The sequence below is a fragment of the Bombina bombina genome, chromosome 8 (assembly GCF_027579735.1).
Source record: "Bombina bombina isolate aBomBom1 chromosome 8, aBomBom1.pri, whole genome shotgun sequence".
NCBI lineage: Eukaryota > Metazoa > Chordata > Amphibia > Anura > Bombinatoridae > Bombina > Bombina bombina.
Genome location: NC_069506.1, coordinates 245,814,175 through 245,837,388, shown reverse-complemented (window position 1 = coordinate 245,837,388; position 23,214 = coordinate 245,814,175). Strand labels below are relative to the sequence as shown.

Sequence of the window (23,214 nt, the reverse complement as noted above, 5' to 3'; positions counted from 1 at the left end):
TATCCCCCCTCACTATCCTAACAATAAAAAAAATGTATTAACCCCTAAACAGCCGCTCCCGGACCCCGCCACCACCTACATTATCTATATTACCCCCTAATGTGAGCTCCTACCCCGCCGCCATCTACATTAATTACCCCCTAATGAGAGCCCCTAACACCACCGCCAGCTATATTAAAACTATTAACCCCTAATTTAATCCCCCTACACCGCCACCAGCTATATTAACCCTAATTATACTAGGGTTAATATAGTTATTATATATTAACCCTAATTATATTAGGGTTAATATCGTTATTCTATTATATATAGAAAGTATAATAACTCTAACATCCCTAACTAAATTCTTATTAAAATAAATCTAATATTAATTAAAATATTCCTATTTAAATCTAAATACTTACCTATAAAATAAACCCTAAGATAGCTACAATATAATTAATAATTAAATTGTAGCTATTTTAGGGTTTTTATTTTACAGGTAACTTGGTATTTATTTTAACTAGGTACAATAGCTATTAAATAGTTAATATTGAACTTGAATCTGATTGGCTGACTGAATCAGCCAGATTTTTCTACCTTAATTCCGATTGGCTGATAGAATTTGAATCAGCTATTTCAAATGTCAAAATAAAGGTAAAGGGTTTATTTGTAAACAATTTCATATGCTCCAAAAGGTAAAATGAATAACTGAACACATTAAAGGGGAGAGTATTTTAACAGTACACTGTCACTTTAAAGGCAAAGTTTACTGTAAAAGTGGTTCCCTTAATGTGTTTCTAATGGCTTGTTATATCAGCTACAGAGTATAAAATGTATGAGAAATTACTTATTTAGGTTTATTTGTGTATATGAGATTGCCGTTTTGTTCTTTAAATCCACACCCATTAAAATGGGTTGAGCTTGCAGGGAAACCAGATTCTTAATTTATCAATCAAATCCTTATTTTATTTATGTCTACATACACACATGATTCTTTATATTGTCTCTGTATACCAAATTCAAATAATTAGGCTTGATATGCAAAATCCCTCCGCTCAGGTGAGATATTCCAAAATGATCCTCCAGCACTGAGATCCCTAGTGAAATATTCGAAATACAGATTTTGCTTTGCTTCTCCAAAGGGCGTTCCCTACATTTCTGTATGTGAAGGACGGTCATAGTCAATTTTCATATATACATACAATATTTTTTCCATACCGGACTTTATTCTTCTATCTATGCCTAGGTTCCCATTATATGTGCTAGGTCATATTTTTGCAGTTATAGCTGAAAATATTTACTGCACAAAACCACTCTTACTATACACTGTTAACACTGGGAATTTCTCCAAGTTTATAAGCTGACATTCCTCTCCGTAGATTTCTGGTACTCTCACTATGTTTAGGAAGACAATCTAGCAAATTATATAATTTACTAGTCTCTCTCTCCCCCCCCCAACTGGGATTATAGTGATAAAAATGTTTAACTCCAAGAACATGTCACGTATGAAAGTTAAATTTCCAATAACATACAAGAATTGATGTTATAAAGGACTTTAATGCTTTGCAAATTAGACAATATTGCACAATGACAAGCAATACAATAGCCCTGAAAACGGACAATACAAAATACATATATTTACAAGAAGCAATAAAATATACCACGCTCAAAACTATGACTGAGCCTGAAATTTTTGGTCACATAAAACTAGGTTACAATAATTACACAGGGAGTGTTTGCTTATTTGGATGTTTTAGGACATCCAACATTGTACACCTTAAAAATAAAACAAATTCTAAAATGCGTTAAAAAACCCTTGAGTGACTCTCAATATGAGAAGTTACCACTGTTAATATACAAGACATCCCTATACGGTCTCCTGGGTGTGCATTTGGTCAGGCATGTGCATTGGGTCAGGTATATCATAAATGAGTGTAACTTTCTGAGACCTCTTTCTGCAGCACCGTTTGACCCAGACCCAATAAATTAGAGCCATGAGAGCCCAGTAGCTTGCATATATCAGTGCACCATACATTAGGTAAAACATCTCTTCTTGCTGCTGTGGGGTGTTCCAGTCCTTAACAGAGTCTCTATAAACACTTAAGGAGACTCCACCAAGCAGAATGAGTGCCCATATTGACAGAGGTAGGAGAGGAATGTAATTACCAACAATCTTCTTACGCCCAGATGTTCCCCAGCTGGACTTGTTCATGGTCACAATGGCAAAATATTTGCTAGGGAGAAGGCCACACAAGTAAAGCATGGAGTAAAGAGACATAAGAATCATGATCATATTTCCACGGAGCCAGCAGGCATATAGGGATTTGCAGACTGCTATGAACTGGATGCAGAGAAGGAGCCACACAATATTCCACAAGCTTCCAGCATAGAAGAGTCGGATGATAGTTACAGTGACAAAGAAAGGGAAAACGCCAGTTACCACCGATTCATAGGTCATCCACAGGCTATGCTTGTGCCACCACTTAGCGTTATATAGCCATTCCCGAAAATAAGACTTGGTCCAGCGGGTCTGCTGATTCAACCACCTTAAGAACTGAGAAGGGCTCTCAGAGAATGCTCGAGATTTGGGTGTATACCTAGATTTGAGAGGGAAAATAAAAAAAAAAAAAAAAAAAAATTAGTCAACCTAAAACAATCTCGACTTTGTCTACTGGACTTAATCTACCACACACAGTACTTACTTTGTGCCATATCCCAGACTGAGCATCCTGTTAGTTAAATGTCTATCATCACCCAGTGTGCAGTAGGTTCCCAGAAACTTCTGACTGTGCCAGGCATCCAAAAAGGTTTGAAGCAAGTCATTCCGATACATACCTGGGAAAAATAATAAAATTGGTATTACTAGCAGGACTGCCAGACCCTTCCAGATTTAAGGCACAGTACATATTATATAATTGCTTTACCCATATGAAAAAGTGCACTTTTGTATATGAAATTTCTGGTTTTGTGCTTTGAAGCCACAGCCTATTACAAGGAGTTGAGCTTGCAGGTAAAAATTCTCTCATTATGTTATCAATTTCTGTACACACACTTTATTCCTTTTGTTTATAATACAAGGCCCAATACCTAGAGAGAACAATTGCACCATGAGTTATTTCTTATGCTGGCTGCATTTCCATTGCTTGTTTTTAAAAAGGGACTTGAAATCCAATTTTATACCCCTCAGGGATTTAGAAACAGCATGCAATTTTAAACATTACACATCTCTCATCTAATATGCTTAATTCCCTTAATATCCTTTATTGAAAAACTGTTCATGTAAAATATGCTGTAGATAGAAGTATGGAGAAAATGTAATAAAAGTAAACTGGAATGTTTAAAATTGTAATCTCCGATCCAAAAAAAAAAAAAAAAAAAAAAAAAGAAAAAAAAAAAAAGTGGGTTTTATGTCCCTTTAAGACCAGAAGGTTTCAGTACAGATGGGTATACCACATGCTAAATCATCTATTTTTATAGGCAAAAGGAATTACTTGTTAACAAATTACTACACTCCAGCAGCCAAAATGGATCATTTAGAACAAATTAAAGAGGAAAACATTTTTTGTAAACAGTCCCTTTAAGTTGATTATCCATGAACTGTCTCTACTGCACTTACGGATGTAGTTACAGCATACATAGGTCATAATATAGTGCTTTATAGCTAGAGCACATTTGAAACTCTCATTCCTTACCTAGAGGCCCACTGATGCAGGATACACAGTCAAAATACGATTGTGAGGCTCTTTCAACATTAAATGCCATCCAGTATCTCAGATTGCTCATGAAGCTGATAAAGGAATCATAGGGATTTAGAATCCTGACATCTCCTCCCACAGCCCCATACAGCTCATTGGACTCCAGGACCTTTACCATTTCAACAGTGGCCAATTCATCCATCTTTGTGTCAGAATCGCAAACCTAAAATAAAATATTATATGCAATACAACGTATAATGCTGAAAGCTTAACACTATTGTTTTATGCAGAATCGTGTGCGGTGCGTTTCAAAAGCAAATTATCTATAAATTGCACTAAGCGTAAATGGATGATTTTGCATTTTTCACCTAGGAATCAGTTGCCCATTTGCTGAAATTTCAGACCCTATATTCAGAGGTTTTAGAATACAACTTGAGAACATGAGTCAACAACATATTGGTTTTGTTTAAACTAAAAGAGGGTGGATAAATGTGCTGTAAAGGGAACAGGTGCAGGACTGTATATTGCCTGTATGGCTACTAGTTAGCCTATTAGAACTCGTATTATGTAGCACACAGAGGCAAATCAAAACAGATGGAGTTACCCAGTGGGGTTGATAACCTTCACTTACCTGAATATAGTCCACAGTGTCCCCAAGCGCTCTGAAAGCAGTGTACATCACCTCTCTTTTTCCACCCCACTGCTGCATGATGCACACACAGCGTTTTGTCTGGACCAGCTCTTCCACCATTTTCCCCCCAGGGTCCTCCTTCAGAAGTTCTGTTTCTTGCCCGGGTTCCTGTGGCTGTGTAGCTGTGTGATAATTCCTTTCCCAGACATAGGTTCCAACATCTTCTCCATGGAAGACATCCTTGAACATTTCCATCATGTATGCATCATCTTCTGAGTTCCCATCTATGACAAAGATGATCTTTAGTTTGTCCTTTGGATATTTGACATACCTACAGGATTCTAGACATTGTCTCAGGTACTCTGGGTCCTCCTGATAGCCAGCAATGGTTAGGGCCACGGTCTTCTGAAAGCTGCATTCCCGGTTACTTCTCTTTATTTTCCATAATTCCAGAGTGGCAAAAAAACTCTGGAGAAGAAGGTGGAGTACCATCAACACTCCATAAAGCCCAATAGAGATTAATAGGGTGTGGTCCTGGACTAGCTGGTATTCCACCACATATGCTGTAGTGATAACAGCAAGAAGTACTACAGCAAAGCAGTAGACGAATATTTGTCTGCCCAAGGAGAATTTAAGTTGTACGTTTTTGGGATTTTCAGGACCTGTAGGGTTCTCCATGGCTTCCTGCACACAAGAAATACATTTGTTATTAAATACAAACATATTGCATATTTCACTTGCAAGCCATTAGAATGTTAACCGTTTACTGGGACACTTAAGGGACATGAAACACATTTTTTCTTTCATGGCTCAGAATAAAAAAAAATAAAAATAAAAAAAAACCACCCTTTCTAATTGACTTCTATTTCTAATGTGTTTCATTCTCTTGGTATTTGTTGAAGGAGCAGCAATGTACTAATGTTTTCTAACTGAACACATTGGTGAGCCAATCACAATTGATAGATATGCAGCCACCAATTAACAGCTAGAACCTAGGTTCTCTGCTGGGCCTGCCTAGATAAACCCTTCAGCAAAGGATAAGAGAAGAAAGCAAATAAGTAATAGAAGTAAATTGGAAAGTTGTATTCTCTATCTGAATCATGAAATAATTTTTTGGAGTTTCATGTCCCTTTAATTTGTTGAGATAGACACGCAGGAAAGGCTCGTTTGAAAAGAACATAACCTTGTAACTGTCTGAACTTAAACTAATAGGGTTTTACTAAAGGGACATAAAAAAAAATATATATATTTTTCATTATCTAGAACTATCACGGGATTTTATAAAATTCCCATTGCATTAAATTTGCTGAAAGGTTTATCTAGGAAAGCTCAGAAGAAGCAAAGAACCTAGGTTCTAGCTGCGTAAAGGTGGAGATAAATATATATATATATATATATATATATATATATATATATATATATATATATATATATATATATATATATATATATATATATATATATATATATATATATATATATATATATATATATAGCCACCTTTACGCAGCTAGAACCTAGGTTCTTTGCTTCTTCTGAGCTTTCCTAGATAAACCTTTCAGCAAATTTACATACACATGTTTTATGTCCCCTTAAAGGGATACTAACATACACATGTTTTATGTCCCTTTAAAGGGATACTAACCCCACATGTTTTCTTTCATGATTCAGATAGAAAGTTGCTTAAAATTCCATGCTCTAATTTACTCCTATTATCAATTTTTCTTTGTTCTCGTGTTATCTTGATTTGAAAAAGCAGTAATAAAAGGTTAGGAGCCGGCCCATTTTTTAGTTCAGCACCTTGGTAGAGCTGCTGATTGGTTTGCTACATTTAGCCACAAATCAGCAAGTGCTACCCATGTGCTGAACAAAAAATGGTCTGGCTCTAAAGCTTACAGTACTGCTTTTTCAAATCAAGAAAGCATGAGAACAAAGAAAAATTTATAATAGGAGTAAATTAGAAAGGTGCTTAAAATCTCATGCTCTATCTGAATTATGAAAGAAAAAAAATGGGTTTAGTATCCCTTTAAGCTTGAGGGGATATAAAACTCAAGAAGTGTCACGATTCAGATATCACATACAATTTTGCGGTTTACATCTATTATCAAACTCTTAGTTTTCTTATCCTTTGTTGAAAAGCATGTGTCTTCAGTCTTACATGGCAGCAGTTTCACATTAGCAAAAGCACTAGGGCAGAACAATTTCCTGTCATGTACAGCTATCTTTAACAAAGAAGAACATGAGAATGAAGCAATTTTAGAGTAACAGTTTACTTGAATTGTTAATTACCATTCCCCAGTTTTGCTTAACGATCACCGTTATAACTGATTACTTGGTCTTATTTTACACTTTAGTTAGTCAGTGCTAACTCCACAGGAGCACACTTATCTGTATGATGCATGAACTAGCAATGTCGGTGGAAAAAAAAAAAAAAAAACCCTTTCAAAATGCACTGAGATAAGAGGCAACCTTCAACATCTTAAATCAGTTTAGGAGCCTACCTAGATTTAGCTTTCAACATTATCAAGATAAGGCAAATTGGAAAGTTGTTTAAAATAACAGGCCCTATCTGAATCATGAAAGTTTAATTTTGACCTGGCTGTCCCTTTAAATTCATAGTAACAACTTTTTAAAATATAGTTATTTTACAAAACTTTAGAACAAATGTAAGCTTCCGCAGAGATCTCAGCAATACAAATTATTTTTTTTAAATCAAAATTGAAACAACCTACCAAAATAAATATAGCAGATGCTTTTCTATAATTCCAGATATGTAGCTGGAATTAAACGGATAAGGATGGAAAACTATCAGACTAACGACCGTAATATGTAAAAAGTTAAGAGAAAGAAAGTTACCAGTCCTCTGAATTTTAAATACAGATAAATGGCTAAACCTTTACTGACCCCTATACCAATAAACAGAGCCTAGATGTAATTTCCAGCATTCAGTATTAATGTACACTCACCAAACCAGGAACCATCCTGCAAGTTCTTCAGATGCCTATGGAAGGGAATAAGGAATGGGTTTGTGTAGTTTACCTGGCCTTTTAATTATTTGTGCTCACATAAGCCACGCCCCTAATTAACTACCCCCATCTGGAGTAAAGGGGTGGCTGCCAAAGGCTGGTCCAGTCATTGAATTCAGCAATGAAAATAACCTGTGCTATACTCTATTATTATTATCATTTATTTGTATAGCACCGCCAAATTCTGTGTGTGTGTGTATATGTATATATATATATATATATATATATATATATATATATATATATATATATATATATATATATATATATATATATATATATATGTATATATATATATATATATATATATATATATATATATGTATATATATATATATATATATATATATATATATATATATATATATATATATATACACAGTATATATACACACACACACAAATGTGGTGTATGAGCAAAAAATTTCCATAGTATATATATTTATAAATATTGCTAAATCAAAGTAGATGAAACAACAAATGGACTAAAAGATAATTTGGTAATGTTTATTCACTTCCCCAATATAACATACAGTTGGTACATTACTAACAATCCCTAAAGTTAATGGGACAGTCTAGTCAAAATTAAGCTATTTCATGATTCAGATAGGGCATGCAATTTTAAACAACTTTCCAATTTTCTTTACTCATCAAATTTGCTTTGTTCTCTTGGTTTTCGTTTTTGAACGCTAAACCTATGCAGGCTCAAACTGATTTGTAAACTGTTGAAAACCGCCTCTTATCTCAGTACATTTGGACAGTTTTTGACAGTTAGACTGCGCTAGTTCATGTGTGTCATTTAGATAACATAGCTAAAATAAAAGTCTTTTTAAAAGCACTGAGATAAGGGGGCAGTCTGCAGAGGCTTATATACAAGCTAATCAGAGGTAAAAAGTAAATTAATATAACTGTTTTGGAGATGCAAAACTTGTTAAACAATAAAAATGTTCAAGTAGACTGTCCCTTTAAGCATATTACTATTACTTGTGTATGTTGTGTGAGTCTCTTGCGTTGATTACTTGTTTAACCCTTTGTTGTCAGTAATAATTGAAAAGCATTGAAAAGCACCTTTAAATAAAACACCGCACAAGATATTCTTTAATTTGAAAAGCTGCATTAAATATATATTAGTTATTAACTTTATTGCAGGTAAAATATGTTTTTAAATGTATTACATTGGTTTTGTGGGGTTGTCATTTTCAGCCAATGAGCAATCTCTCTCTAGATCATGGGGGGAGCACTTCCTGGTAGTTTAAAATAAATGTAAGCAATTTTAAAATGTTCTGTATCACAACAATAGCACATTGTATATTCATGATAATACTTTTCTGGATTTAATATCTGTGTATAGTTAAAAACAAATTATAAGAAATAAATACAAGAACGAAATAATAAACAATAATTACAAGAAACAAATTTCAAGAAGAAAATGTTACATTGAATGAATACTCAATATAAAAATAAGCTCACAATCTAGTGTGGCTATATAATATTGAGTGTAATAATCTGCACTAAGAAGAAGAATACAATTATATTTCTTATAGAAAGTTTTGTTGGCAGAGAAGCAAATAAGGTATCTTTATTCTGCCCATTGCTTGAAGTAGTTTCTAATATTTGGGTATACATCATATCTGCCCATGAGAGCTCATTAAAACTATCAGAATTGTATATTAGAATATTTTACTGTAGTCTCCTATTTCTAAACCCATCTTTTATAAACACTTTTAGATTCATTACATATATAGAAACATGTATTTAACTACATGTGAGCCATTCTATTAATATAAAATACAAGTTCATTATACTAGGAAATAGCGATCATATTAAATCAGATCCCCAAAATACTAAATTCATTATTTTTAAATTAATTTATAAAAAATAGCTATTGTGAATGTTTGCCTGTTACTAAAGTCATTTACATGACAACATCAGGAGCTTTGGGGAATACATACATATGTTGACACAAGCGTTGTTTTGCATATGAATCTCTTTATAAATGTCTTTGGTCTGGCACAGGGGGGTCCACGTAGGCAGAGAGGTGAGGCTCCAGAGCTGATGTTAATGAAGGGTGGGTGTGATGTGTCTGCTGGGAGGTGTCACTTATGGGTGCTGTAATAATGAAAGTGTATTTGTGTGGGACACAAGACAATAGAAAAACTCACTGAGACGTGCACCTGAACTTTATTTATTAGACAACAAAACTCCTGACTCCAAACCAGAACAAAAGCCTCTAATGTGATTAAATGATTTGTCCACTAGTGACAGAATTTATAGCAGACCGATTGCCAGTCAAGTTGTTTAAATAAATAGCTATTTAAAAAAAATAAAATATATATATATAGTGGTGTTTTCGCAAACAATGTAATATAATTTGATGCCTGCAACTAAATGCGATTAGCTACATTTGGAAAGAGAAGCCATTGTTTCTTGTAACAAAGTTGACAGTTTAAAGCTTTACAGGCAATGATTAAAAGACAAATATTTATAAACAACATGACACATGTAACAGTAGAGCAATGTCTCATATTTTCTTTCAAATCTGAGAAACGTTTTGATATTTTGTGTCATATGTGTAAGATCTATTTAAAGATACACTTATGTGATTAAGGTTCTCACAGGACAACTCCACTCTGTTATATATATATATATATATAAAACATAAACAGATTATGGTAAACAACTTACTTGTTTTATTGTTGCCAAATGAGCACAAACATTCTCAATTTAGCCACTGTCTGCAGCTAGATAAGGGAGCAAACTTGTCCAACTTTCTGTGGATGGGCACAGGGGCTTCTTGTTTCTCAAGCATTCTAAAAATAGTAAATCTGCTCATCTTACTCTAGAAGATTTATAACATCACGCTAGATATGTCTTCCTGTAGACTCCAGTCCCCTTGTCGAGCTGTGCCAGCAGCAGCACTGCACAAATTAATTAAAATTAAATAAATAAAAGGTAAAATCTTTAAAATTTATATTAAAAGGACACTGAACCCAATTTTTTTCTTTTGTAATTCAGAAAGAGCATGCAATTTTAACCAACTTTCTAATTTACTCCTATTATCAATTTTTCTTTGTTCTCTTGCTATCATTATTTGAATAAGAAGGCATCTATGCTTTTTTTTTGTTTCAGTACTCTGGACAGCACTTTTTAATTGGTGGATGAATTTATCCACGAATCATCAAGGACAACCCAGGTTGTTCATCAAAAATGGGCAGGCATCTAAACTTACATTCTTGCATTTCAAATAAAGATACCAAGAGAATGAAGAAAATTTGATAATAGGAGTAAATTAGAAAGTTGCTTAAAATTTCATGCTCAATCTGAATCACGAAAGAAAAATGTTGGGTACAGTGTCCCTTTAAATTTAAGCCACTGCTTAGTGTTTCTGTTTTTTTATTATTATTACAACAATGAAACAGACTATTTTATATCCCTTTAATTAAAATTGTAATTCCATGCTTACGCAAACTGCAGAATAGAATCCAGCACGTTCTGCAATTTGCACACAGCCTGCAACACATTTGGGCAGTAAAATATTCCCTTATCCTTATTTTACTCTTTACAATGACATGAAGTAGCCTATTAGACTGTTTTGATTGACTCCTGAAGCCATGGTATCCAATTACCCATCAGACTAATGCTGTGACACTTACACAAAGGAAGAATGGTATAAAGGATACCAGACTGCCCAAAGTATGCACTTGCAGCACTCTAGGTCTGAACTAAAGATTGGGATTCCGTAGCAGGATATTAATATCCTGCTACGGAATCCCAATCTTTAGTTCAGACCTAGAGTGCTGCAAGTGCATACTTTGGGCAGTCTGGTATCCTTTATAACATTCTTCCTTTGTGTATATATTTATATTTGTGCACAAGCACCATTTCCTCTAACATACTGTAGAATTAATCTAACTCTTACCTCTGATTTTGACTCATTACAAGAGGAAAAGTCTAAGTAGTGCCACTGTTCATCTTTGTGTGTTTATAATGCTGTGACACAACACCCCATTATGCCATATATTCCTAATCTGTGTCCAATTGGTTTATCAAGCAATGCTCATACAAAATTATGTGTCCATAGAAAAACATGTGCTTTAGAGTCAAAATCATCTTTCAGATCTATGATGTGAGGTATGATGTTTAGGCAGTTACAACTTAAAGGGACAGTCAACACCAGAATTGTTGTTGTTTTAAAAGATAGATAATCCCTTTATTACCCATTCCCCAGTTTTGCATAACCAACACAGTTATAATAATACACTTTTTAGCTCTGTGATTACTTTGTATCTAAGCATTTCCTGTCAGCCCCCTGATCACATGACATTTTATTTATTATCTATTGACTTGCATTTTAGCCAATTAGTGCAGTGTCTGCCACAATCCACGGGCGTGCTCACAATGTTATCTATAGGGTTTACCTGAACTAGCTCTCCCCTGTTGTGAAAAGCAAATACAAAAGCATGTGATTAGAGGCAGCCTTCAAGGGCTTAGAAATTATCATATGAGCCTTCCTAGATTTCAACTAAGAATACCAAGAGAACAAAGAAAAATTGGTGATAAAAGTAAATTGGAAAGTTGTTTAAAATTACATGCCCTATTTGAAACATGAAAGTTTTTTTGGGACTTGACTGTCCCTTTAACGCTCAGGAGAATGCTGTGACCGCACTCTTCCACATGGTAGTTAAAGTTAATTGTATATTGTCATTCTCGCTCATGCTACCTGGGGAGGAGCCTTTAAACAAACCCACACAAACAGTGAAGATTTAAAAGAGAAATATTTAGAACTGCTTTGTTATACTAATACAGCTAACATACTACTTTATCATACCATCCTATATCCCCTCTATCTTTTTCTAAGCTTCTACATTATACTTACCCTGTGTTTCTTTGTAGCTGAAAGATGATAACATTTCTGACTAAATATGAGTGACTGGAGAGATTGGCCAGTGCATTTGTACTCTGCAGTACTGTGTATGAACAAAAGTGTATGTAAAAGAAGATATGGCTAATTTGTAAGATATTAATAAGGTTGTCAAAAGTAAAACTGGCCAATATCACAGATGAAGCCTTCTTATGCCATTACTTATAAGTACTACTATTAAAGGACATGCAACTCAAATTTTTTCTTCCATGATTCAGACAGATACAGTTTTAAAATGTTGTAATTTCTATATCTAATTTGCTTTGTACTCATGGTATCCTTTGTTGAAAGGGATGCCTAGATAGGCTCAAGAGCAGCACTGTGCTAGATAGTTGCTGATTGGTGGCTGCACATATATACCTGTTATCATTGGCTCACTATGTATGGTCAGCTAGTTTCCAGTAGTGCACTGATGCTCTTTCAACAAAGAATAACAAAATAATGAAGCACAATTCATAATAGAAGTAAATTGAAAAGTTGTTTAAAAGAGTTTGATGTCCCTTTTTTGTCATCCATATGCTAATTTAGGCAGTCTGTGCTCCTCTCTTGTGTGACAAAGCCTCATTACTGTTCTGTTGTAGAAATGAGTTAGAATAGTTCTATTTATTGTTCATTTTGCACAACATTAAGATTTTACATTGAACTTTTCAATAACATATACATTGTATATATTTAAAGAGATGTTAAACTCTCGCCTTTATAAAATCAAATCTGGAACGTTAGTGATAATTTAGATGGAGTTAAATTCCTCAGTTTTATTGAAGTTGCGCTATAACCTACTTTATAATTTAGATATGAAATTCAAATACACGCTCCACCGCCCACTTCAACAGTCAATTTCTCTGTGAGTTAAAGGTATAACCCCTTAACGACCGAGGACGTGCAGGGTACGTCCTCAAAAAAAAGGCAGTTAACGCCTGAGGACGTACCCTGCACGTCCTCGGTGTGGAAAGCAGCTGGAAGCGATCCTGCTCGCTTCCAGCTGCTTTCCGGTTATTGCAGTGATGCCTCGATATGGAGGCATCCTGCAATAACGCTAGATGGCCATCCGATGCAGAGAGAGCCATTCCGTGGCCCTCTCTGCACCGGACATCGATGGCCGGTATCGTTGGTGGGTGGGAGCCGACTTTGGAGGCGGGTGGGCGGCCATCGATGGGCCGGGTAATGTAGAGGGGGGCGGGATCGGGGGCAGGGCCGATGGGGGCGCGCACGGGCGCGCGCGCGTGCACGGGGGGGGCGGCGGGCGGGCGCGTGCACGGGGCGGGAGCGGGAGGGAACGCTACACTACAGAAAATCAAAGTTTGAAAAGTTTGAGACAGGGGTATCTGAATTAAAAAATATGTAAATCGAATGTATCTAGGAGGGGGTGGGGGGTTGGTCTTTGGTGGGGCAGGGAGCTACACTACAGAAAAGGGGAAAAATGAAAAAAATATAAGCAATTTTATTCTAAACTGGGTACTGGCAGACAGCTGCCAGTACCCAAGATGGCGGCCATTAAGACAGAGGGGGAGAGTTAGAGAGCTGTTTGGTGGGGGATCAGTCAGGTTGGGGGCTAAAGGGGGGTCCTACAGAGCAGCATATGTAAATATGCCTTTTCTTTTAAAAAAAAAAAGCCCAAATATAGCTTTTATTTTAGTACTGGCAGAGTTTCTGCCAGTACTTAAGATGGCGGGGACAATTGTGGGGTGGGGGAGGGAAGAGAGCTGTTTGGGAGGGATCAGGGGGTCTGATGTTTCAGGTGGGAGGCTAAGCTCTACACTAAAGCTAAAATTAACCCTGCAAGCTCCCTACAAGCTACCTAATTTACCCCTTCACTGCTAGCCATAATACGTGTGATGCGCATTTAGCGGCCTAAGTACCAAAAAGCAACGCCAAAGCCATATGTGTCTGCTATTTCTGAACAAAGGGGATCACAGAGAAAAATTTACAACCATTTATGCCATAATTGCACAAGCTGTTTGTAAATAATTTCAGTGAGAAACAAAAAGTTTGTGAAAAAGGGAACTTTTTTTTTTATTTGATCGCATTTGGCGGTGAAATGGTGGCATGTAATATACCAAAATGGGCCTAGATCAATAATTTGGGTTGTCTGCTACACTAGACTAAAGCTAAAATTAACCCTACAAGCTCCCTACAAGCTCCCTAATTAACCCCTGCACTGCTGGGCATAATACACGTGTGGTGCGCAGCGGTATTTAGCGGCCTTCTAATTACCAAAAAGCAATGCCAAAGCCATATATGTCTGCTATTTTTGAACAAAGGGGATCCCAGAGAAAATTTTACAGCCATTTATGCCATAATTGCACAAGCTGTTTGTAAATAATTTCAGTGAGAAACCGAAAGTTTGTGAAAAAGTGAACGATTTTTTGTATTTGATCGCATTTGGCGGTGAAATGGTGGCATGAAATATACCAAAATTGGCCTAGATCAATACTTTGGGATGTCTTCTAAAAAAAAATATATACATGTCAATGGATATTCAGAGATTCCTGAAAGATATCAGTGTCCCAATGTAACTAGCGCTAATCTTGAATAAAATGGTTTGGAAATAGCAAAGTGCTACTTGTATTTATGGCCCTATAACTTGTAAAAAAAGCAAAGAACATGTAAATATTGGGTATTTCTAAACTCAGGACAAAATTTAGAAAATATTTAGCATGGGTGTTTTTTGGTGGTTGTAGATGTGTAACAGATTTTGGGGGTCAAAGTTAGAAAAAGTGTATTTTTTCCACTTTTTTCTCATATTTTATAATTTTTTTTTATAATAAATTATAAGATATGATGAAAATAATGGTATCTTTGGAAAGTCCATTTAATGGCGAGAAAAACGGTATATAATATGTGTGGGTACAGTAAATGAGCAAGAGGAAAATTACAGCTAAACACAAACACCGCAAAAATGTAAAAATAGCCTTGGTCCCAAACGGACAGAAAATGGAAAAGTGCTCTGGTCACTACGGGGTTAAAATGTTCTCCAGTCAACGTTATAGCTACAACAAATTGCCATATGTGGAAGCTCTGATTGAAGAACAACTCAAACCATTTTGAAGTAGGCAGCAGAGCACAGGGTATTTTAATTTCATATATATTAAAATGTAAGATATAGCGCATCTTCATTACAACTAATGAATTAAACGCCATCTAAATTATCACCAACATTCCAGATCTGTTTTTAAAAAGGGGAGAGTTTACCATCACTTGAAGTAACTGATGTGGCAATGTAACTAGTACATGTAAACTTGCTTACAAGTAAAATTCAGGAAGGAAACGAAGAACCACAGAACTCCATGCCAAAGTGGATTTATTCAAAGAAAAGGTATGTAGCACAATCACAGTGTGCAAGGGGTGCTAGATCTGACGCGTTTCGCGCATGCTCACATGCGCTTACAAGTAACCCTACAAAAATGAATGAAAATATGTTTTAACCTATTAAAAGGCTAGAAATTATATATATATATATATATTATATGTATATATATATATTATATGTATATATATATTATATGTATATATATATATATATATATATATATATATATATATATATATATATATATATATATATATATATATATATAGCATAGAAAACCCGACAATGTTCTTTTGTGATTCAGTTAAACCACACCATTCTAAAAAAAAATTCAATTTACTTCTATTATCAAATTTGCTTAATTCCCATGAAATTCTGTTTTGAAAATATACCTAGGTAGGCACCGGGAACACTACACATGGGGTAGGAAATAGTGCTGCAATCTAGTGCTCTTGCAAATCGATAACTGCTGCTGCCATATAGTTCTCCAGAAATGGTCAGGCTCCTAAGCATACATCCCTGCTTTTCAACAAAAGATGCCAAGAGAATGAAGACACATTTATAGACATAAAAAAAAGGGTTTCATATCCCTTTAAAGTGGGCAAATGAGAACGTTATTTTAATTATACTTTTCCACAGCTAGTATATATTAAGAAATAAGGAAACACAACACAGCTCACCAGAACAATAATAGGTTCATTAATATGCTTTTCAAGAAGAAATATATGTTTTGTTTTTTAATATTTATTTTTCAAGTTTTCAGACCACACACAAACCACAAAACAAAAAAAGACCCCAAGAAAACACCCAAAAAATAAATAAATAGCGAAATAGACATATATTGTGAAGACGCAGCTCCAATTCGTTCTATCATTTTCATGGAGACACAGCTACCGCTATAACCAGGCATAAAACATAAACATTAAAGGTAGAAGAGAGAGAGAAAAAGAAAAAAGAGGAAAAAGGACAACCCCTCTCCCCTGAACTCCCGCTCCCCAGCGACCCCTCCTGCAATACACCACTTAACAATTATGCTTCTCCCCCGTTCCCTCTCTCTTTCTCCCTCCACTGTTGCGACAATTCTCCTCCTAATAAGAGGAGCGAAAATTCTGTCGATTTCTGTAAAGGGGTTATGAATTGGATTTGAGTTACCAGCAGCCAAAATAAAATAACTTTTAGCCATTTGTGGAAATATAGTCTGAGGTATTTTTCTTGCAGTAGTTTGTTATCTTGCATTTCTAGTATCATTTGTAGTTTCATGCTCTCAACAAACTCTGCAATACTTTGGGCCCTAGTAGACTTCCATTCTCTGAATATCAGGTTGCGTGCAGCCAAAATGGCCATATTTATAAACTGTTGATATGGGATTGGAGAGTAAAAAGAATATGTAAAATGGGGTGAGCTCGAAGCTGCGCTTGGTTATGTTATTCAGCCAGAAGTTTACCTTATACCAATACTGTCTAATTTTTGGGCAGTGCCACAAGCAATGTACTATATCCACCTTAGCAGCATTACATTTATAACATCTATTTTTTTTACTATTCTGAGTCCATTTATTTAATCTATCTAGAGTATAGTAATATGTATTAATCACTTTCAGTTGTGACTCCCTCTTGTTATGGCCTTTTCCTTAAGAGTAAGACTTTTCATTAAAGGATTACTTTCTGTTATAATTTTTAAGCTAAACAACTAACATATTAAAGTTAATAAACATTAATTAAAACATACTGACCTATATTTTCTCCAAAACGAAGTTTTATAACGTTCTAAAAGTTAAATCTTTTATTCGCCGATGATGTCACGTTATCCTGCCCACTATTTTAAGCACTGAGTGTTCAAAATACTTAAACCAATAATTTTGTGTTTAAAGCGCCATTTTGAAACCTAGGTATTGTAAACGGATTGGTACAGAACAAAGGATACCCACGGAGTGGGTTTGGAAAACAATTAAATTTGCAGACAAGATTTCTGAAATACGGTAGAGATATGTTAATGAAATGCTATTGATAAAAAGTGTATTTGGGGTAGTTAGTTAGTAACAGGCATAGAAAATATTTACTTACAGTGGCCCTTTAAGTCCTGTGGGGTTAAATTCGGAAAATATTTATCGAGTCCCTGTTTCAACTTGTTCACATATTCCTGGCCCTCTTTGGTTAATAGTAGTTTGTACCAGAATGCAATAGAGCGCTTCCCCATTCTAAATATATTAATCCCAGCTTCTATATCCTTCATACTCCAATCCCATCCTTTAATCTGTACTATTTTCATGATGTAGCTCCTACTTTGTAAATATGCATAAAAAGATTTTGCTGGAAGTTGATATTCTGTGGCTAGTTCTTCGAAGGTCTGAATAGCAGATTTGTCCTCATTAATTAATTGTACGAAAGTGTTTAATCTTCTCCTGTTCCAATCACTAAAGATTGGATTATATATGCCAGGAGTAAAATCTGGTGTCCCTCTTATTGGTAAGAAGTATGAGTATTTATAATCTACCCCTATTGCTTTACAATATTTCTGCCAAGCCAAGATGATATTTGCAAATGTGCTCATGTTGCTAATATTGCTAGGTAATTGCCTATATGGACAATGGAGTAAGGCTTTTAAGTTGAAGGGCGCAATTAAATTTGATTCGGTTTCATAATAGGTGGTGTATTGGCCTTCTGTCAACCGATCTGTTGCAAATTTAACCATAGTTACCCAGTTGTAATATCTGATATTTGGTAAGGAGAATCCCCCATAAGATTGTAGTTAAGTTAATCTATTTATCGCTAGTCAGGGTTTCTTTTTATCCCATATGAATTGTGCACAGACCCTATTATACCTGCAGATGTCTTGATTTGATATAAAGATAGCTAGATTTTGTAACAAAAATAAAATGCGTGGAAAAATAATTGTTTTAATTATCATTACCCTAGCAGAGAGATATAGAAAATACATATTCCATTTATTGAATTCCTTATCTCGATTTTTAAATATTTTAACATAATTAAGCTTATACCATTCATTTGGGTTTCTTCCAAGGTTTATTCCTAGATAGTTTATATATGTCCTCACTTGGAATGGACAATTACAGCAACTATGAGGCGTCTTATGTATCCATAAAATCTCTTTTTTGTTGGGTTTATATTATATCCAGAAAATTTACTATAACCAGCAATGATTTTTAAAACCTTTGGTATACTACTACTTGTATCACTAAGAAATAGCATAATATCGTCTGCATATAATAATGTAACCATCTTTTTCCCACCTATATTGATCTCTTTAATTTCTTTCCTTAAATATACAGCTAACGGTTCTAGCGCTATATTGAACAGGAGGGGAGAAAAGGGACATCCCTGCCGTGTACCTCTTTGTAGTAGTATATATTGCAATAGTTCATCATTTACCAGCAACTGAGACCTAGGCAGGGCCGGTGCTAGGATTTTTGGCTACACAGGCAAAGACACATTTTGCCGCCCCCCCCCCCCAAAGAAAAAATTAAAATATATATATATATATATATATATATGATATACCCTGCTACTTAACATAATGTTCTAGTAATGTGTGTTTAACATAGCAGATAACAAAATTTACCTACACACAAAATACATATTCATACAATTTCACATATGCATACATACTTACACATACATATTTACACACACTCATATTTACACATACACACACACAAACACATATTTACATATACATACACATATTTACACATACACACACAAACACACATATTTACACATACACACACACACAAACACACACATATTTACACATACACACAAACACACACATTTACCTATACATATTTACACATACACACACAAACACACATATTTACCTATACATATTTATACACACAAACACACATATTTACACATACACATTTACACACACACACACAAACACACACATATTTACACATACACACACACACACACACACATATTTACACACACATATTTACACATACACACACACACACACACATATTTACACACACATATTTACACATACACACACACACACACACACACACACACACACACACACATATTTACACACATATTTACACATACACACACATATTTACACACACACACATATTTACACATACACACACATACAAACACATATTTACACATACACACACATTTACACATACACACACATTTACACATACATACTTACACATACACACACATATTTACACATACATACTTACACATACACACACATATTTACACATACACACACATATTTACACATACATATTTACACATACATACACACACAAACATATTTACACATACACACACATATTTTAATGTTTAATATCTGCCATCACCCATAGTTTTGTAATATTATTAATTTACAACATGCCACAACTCAACTGCCTAAAGCAAGTAGCATACTTCTGGTTCAGGCAAATAGGAGTTGTTGCAGATATCCAGTGCAGCATAAGTGTCTGTGTCTTGCAAGTTGTCACTCAATTAAAAGTCCCTCTTCACATCTTATATCCCCAAGTAAGTTGAGCAGCCTGAACTAGCAAAAACTTCAGTGAAAACTGAACAGACACAACACACAGCCTAGCAAAACTCTCTGCCTAACCATCCCCCTCTCCTGTCTGCCTCCCCTCTGCTTTACTGCTTACCATGAGGGGCTTGTGTTCCCAGTTGTTACATGATCGTAATCTCCCTCTGCATAAACAGCTCCCTTGGTTTAATAGTGCACAGTATCTCTCTGCACGGGGCTCGGGCTGCATTAAGCAGATACTCCCACAAATGGCACTAAGGTTAAAATGCAGCCATACATCAGAAAAAAACGAAGCCTCTTTAAATGAAAGTCTTTATTGAAGCAACAGTTGAGAACGTGCAGCATGTAAAATAGCTCAGACAGTGAAGTAAAAGTAAACTATTTTCCATGGTGCAGGTTCTGAGCTGTTTGCTTAAATAAAGATTTGCTTTTAAAGGACAGGCTTTGTTTTTTCTATAGTAACAGCTTTTTATCAATGTACAGGCTTTACCTGTGACTGTCTGCTGCCGGCATCAGGACTGAGATACACACACTGGCAATGGCAAATTCATTCCACTTCAAGCCAGGACAGCGTAGCTCCTTCATAACTGCTCCACCTTTCCCTACAGAAGCCCGCGCGCACTGAACAGAGAACTGTTACAGCCTGTGCGCGTGGGAAACATTTTCAAACAATATATTGTAATTATAAGAATTAAAGCTACATATGGAAATGCAAGAGTCAGTATTAGCACAATCTGCACCCCAATTTCCCAAGTACCCTAAAGGAAATTCAATGTTGTCTGGGGGCGGATCGCAAGTAGTACTGACTGTGACTCTGACTTAAAAAAAAAAGTTGCTGCTGCAGATTTACCACCGGCAGTTTGCGCCCTCATGCTGAGGCGCCCTTAAGCGTTTGCCTTGCTTGCCTATATGCAAGCGCCGGCCCTGGACCTAGGTTTATTATATATTAAATTAATTAGTCCTACAATATTTCAAGAAAACCCAAATTTTAACAATGCTGTATTCATATGGTCCCAAATGATGGAATCAAATGCTTTCTCTGCATCGATAGTTATCAATGCAAAATCATTTTTATGATCTCTATCTCTCTCTGCCATGCCATAACAATAATCTAGTGTGAGGAGGACCTTGTGCATATTCCTAACGGGGTTTCTTCCAGTCATAAATTCAGTCTGGTCCTCATTTATCAATACACCAATTACTTTATTAGATCTAGCTGCCATAATCAACATAAATCTCTTATCTTATAATCTACATTTAACAAGGATATGGTTCTGTATGACCCCATATTCTCTGGATCCTTGCCTTTTTTATGGATAAGGGATATTATTGAATCTGTAAAATAGCATGACTGCATTGTGTTTTCCACAAAATATCTGTTATATAATCTTCCTCATGCTTCTGCAATATCAATGTTGCTTATCTTATAAAATTCTGCTGTTATTCCATCAGGCCCTGGTGCTTTTCCGGATTTCATTTTATCTGTGGCTTTCATAATTTATTCTAGCAAAATTACTTGATTGACTTGTTTTAAATCTTGTTGCGTTATCTTGGGTAGGTTTATATTTTGGGTTGGATGAAAATTTGTTAGAGGAGAGATAAGATTTTCTGAACATGTGGAATTCATAGAGTGCCTGAAGCTGTAAAGAACATTAGCAGCGTGTGAGAAGTCTTGGAGGCAAGAAAGATGAATAAGGTCAGAAGCATTTGTAGATGAGTGAGGAAAATATATTTGAGTCAGACCATTTAGGTTAGGGTTAATATTTTTTTTTTTTTTTTTAAATAATTTTTATTGAGGTTTAAATACAGTACAACAAACAAATGATAGTCATTAAAAACAAAATAGAAGAGTTACAATAATCGCCACATTTTCATATAAAGTACAGTTTGCTGCAAATCGAAAATAGTAAATACAGATGAAAAAGAGACCTAAAATTTTCTATTTTATGTTACTAATTAACTTGAACATTATCAAATATTATTATGAGTGAAAATAATTGGAACGATATGAACTCATTGAACACGGTGCATAGTTAACATCAATATTGCTTCTGATTGTGCGTTTCGCCTACAGTCATATCATACTGCACACCTCACATATCTCTCATAATAAATTCTCCGTTTAACTTTTGAGTGAAGACTAGTGGAATAGACATATGAACTTGTAACGAGTATTATACAAGCCAAGGTTAACCACAATGCATATTTTGTAGTCTGTTTTGTGTTAAAACTTAAGAGTATAAAGTAAATTGCTAATAAATGCGGTCATTTTTGAGGGAAACCGCGAAGACTTATAAACTTGTAAAGAGTATTGTGCAAACCAAGATTGATCACAGTGCATAGTCTGCATTCTGATTTGTATTAGAATTTAAGAATATAGTATGTTATTAATAAATGCGGTTATTTTCGAGGGAAACCGCGAAATAAGTGTCTGGTCTAAATCATAACGACCAGAGCACTATATAGAGATAGGGGGGGGAAACCAACCACTATATACAACATAACCACTCTAGTAGGTTCATGAGCAAAGAGGGAACTGGCGAGATTATAATAGTATATCTTGCTAGACACTGGTACACACAAAACAATGTTTAAACAGGAGGTGATCTCTGAGATTAGTATACAGCTAAGATGGCTTCCAAATCTAGGGTGATTATCTTTAAATATACCATCTCAAGGTAAAAGTTTAAGTGTAAATCCTGCCCTCCGAGTGCGGGCCCTACACTCAGCGACAGGAAGACGTTGTATAAGTGTAATCTTATAGATGGCATCTACCCAGAGATTCAAATGTATAATAACCATGTGCATCCCAACTTATAAACAGAAAAGCTGACATATATAGCAATAAAGGGATACATGTCATAGTATGCCAAGTATAGTGTGTAGAAGGCATAATATTCACAGTGGAGGGGAAAGAAAAAAAACATTTGAAACATATATCAATAAATAGCTTTTTCATAGAATAATAGGAGTCTAGGTAACTCATGAAGGCTTGCATATATTGAAAATAAATAAAATAGCAGGGCTATCCATTTCCCCTATCACACAAAAATATTAATGGGCTAAGATTGAGTATTGACTCCCCACTAGTGGTAAGAAGTAGTAACGATATCTTC

General features: G+C 35.2%; 1 protein-coding gene across 1 annotated transcript; it reads right to left on the bottom strand.

Annotated features, from left to right (window-relative positions):
- Positions 1–1,519: 1,519 nt before the first annotated feature.
- LOC128639086 (hyaluronan synthase 1-like) lies at positions 1,520–20,702 on the bottom strand. Its single transcript, XM_053691235.1, has 5 exons — positions 20,589–20,702; positions 4,309–4,992; positions 3,675–3,900; positions 2,685–2,817; positions 1,520–2,579 (listed from the first exon to the last, which is right to left on the bottom strand). Exons 2-5 carry the CDS (start codon positions 4,984–4,986, stop codon positions 1,850–1,852), a joined length of 1,767 nt encoding a protein of 588 aa, XP_053547210.1. The 5' UTR covers positions 4,987–4,992; positions 20,589–20,702; the 3' UTR covers positions 1,520–1,849.
- Positions 20,703–23,214: the final 2,512 nt, after the last annotated feature.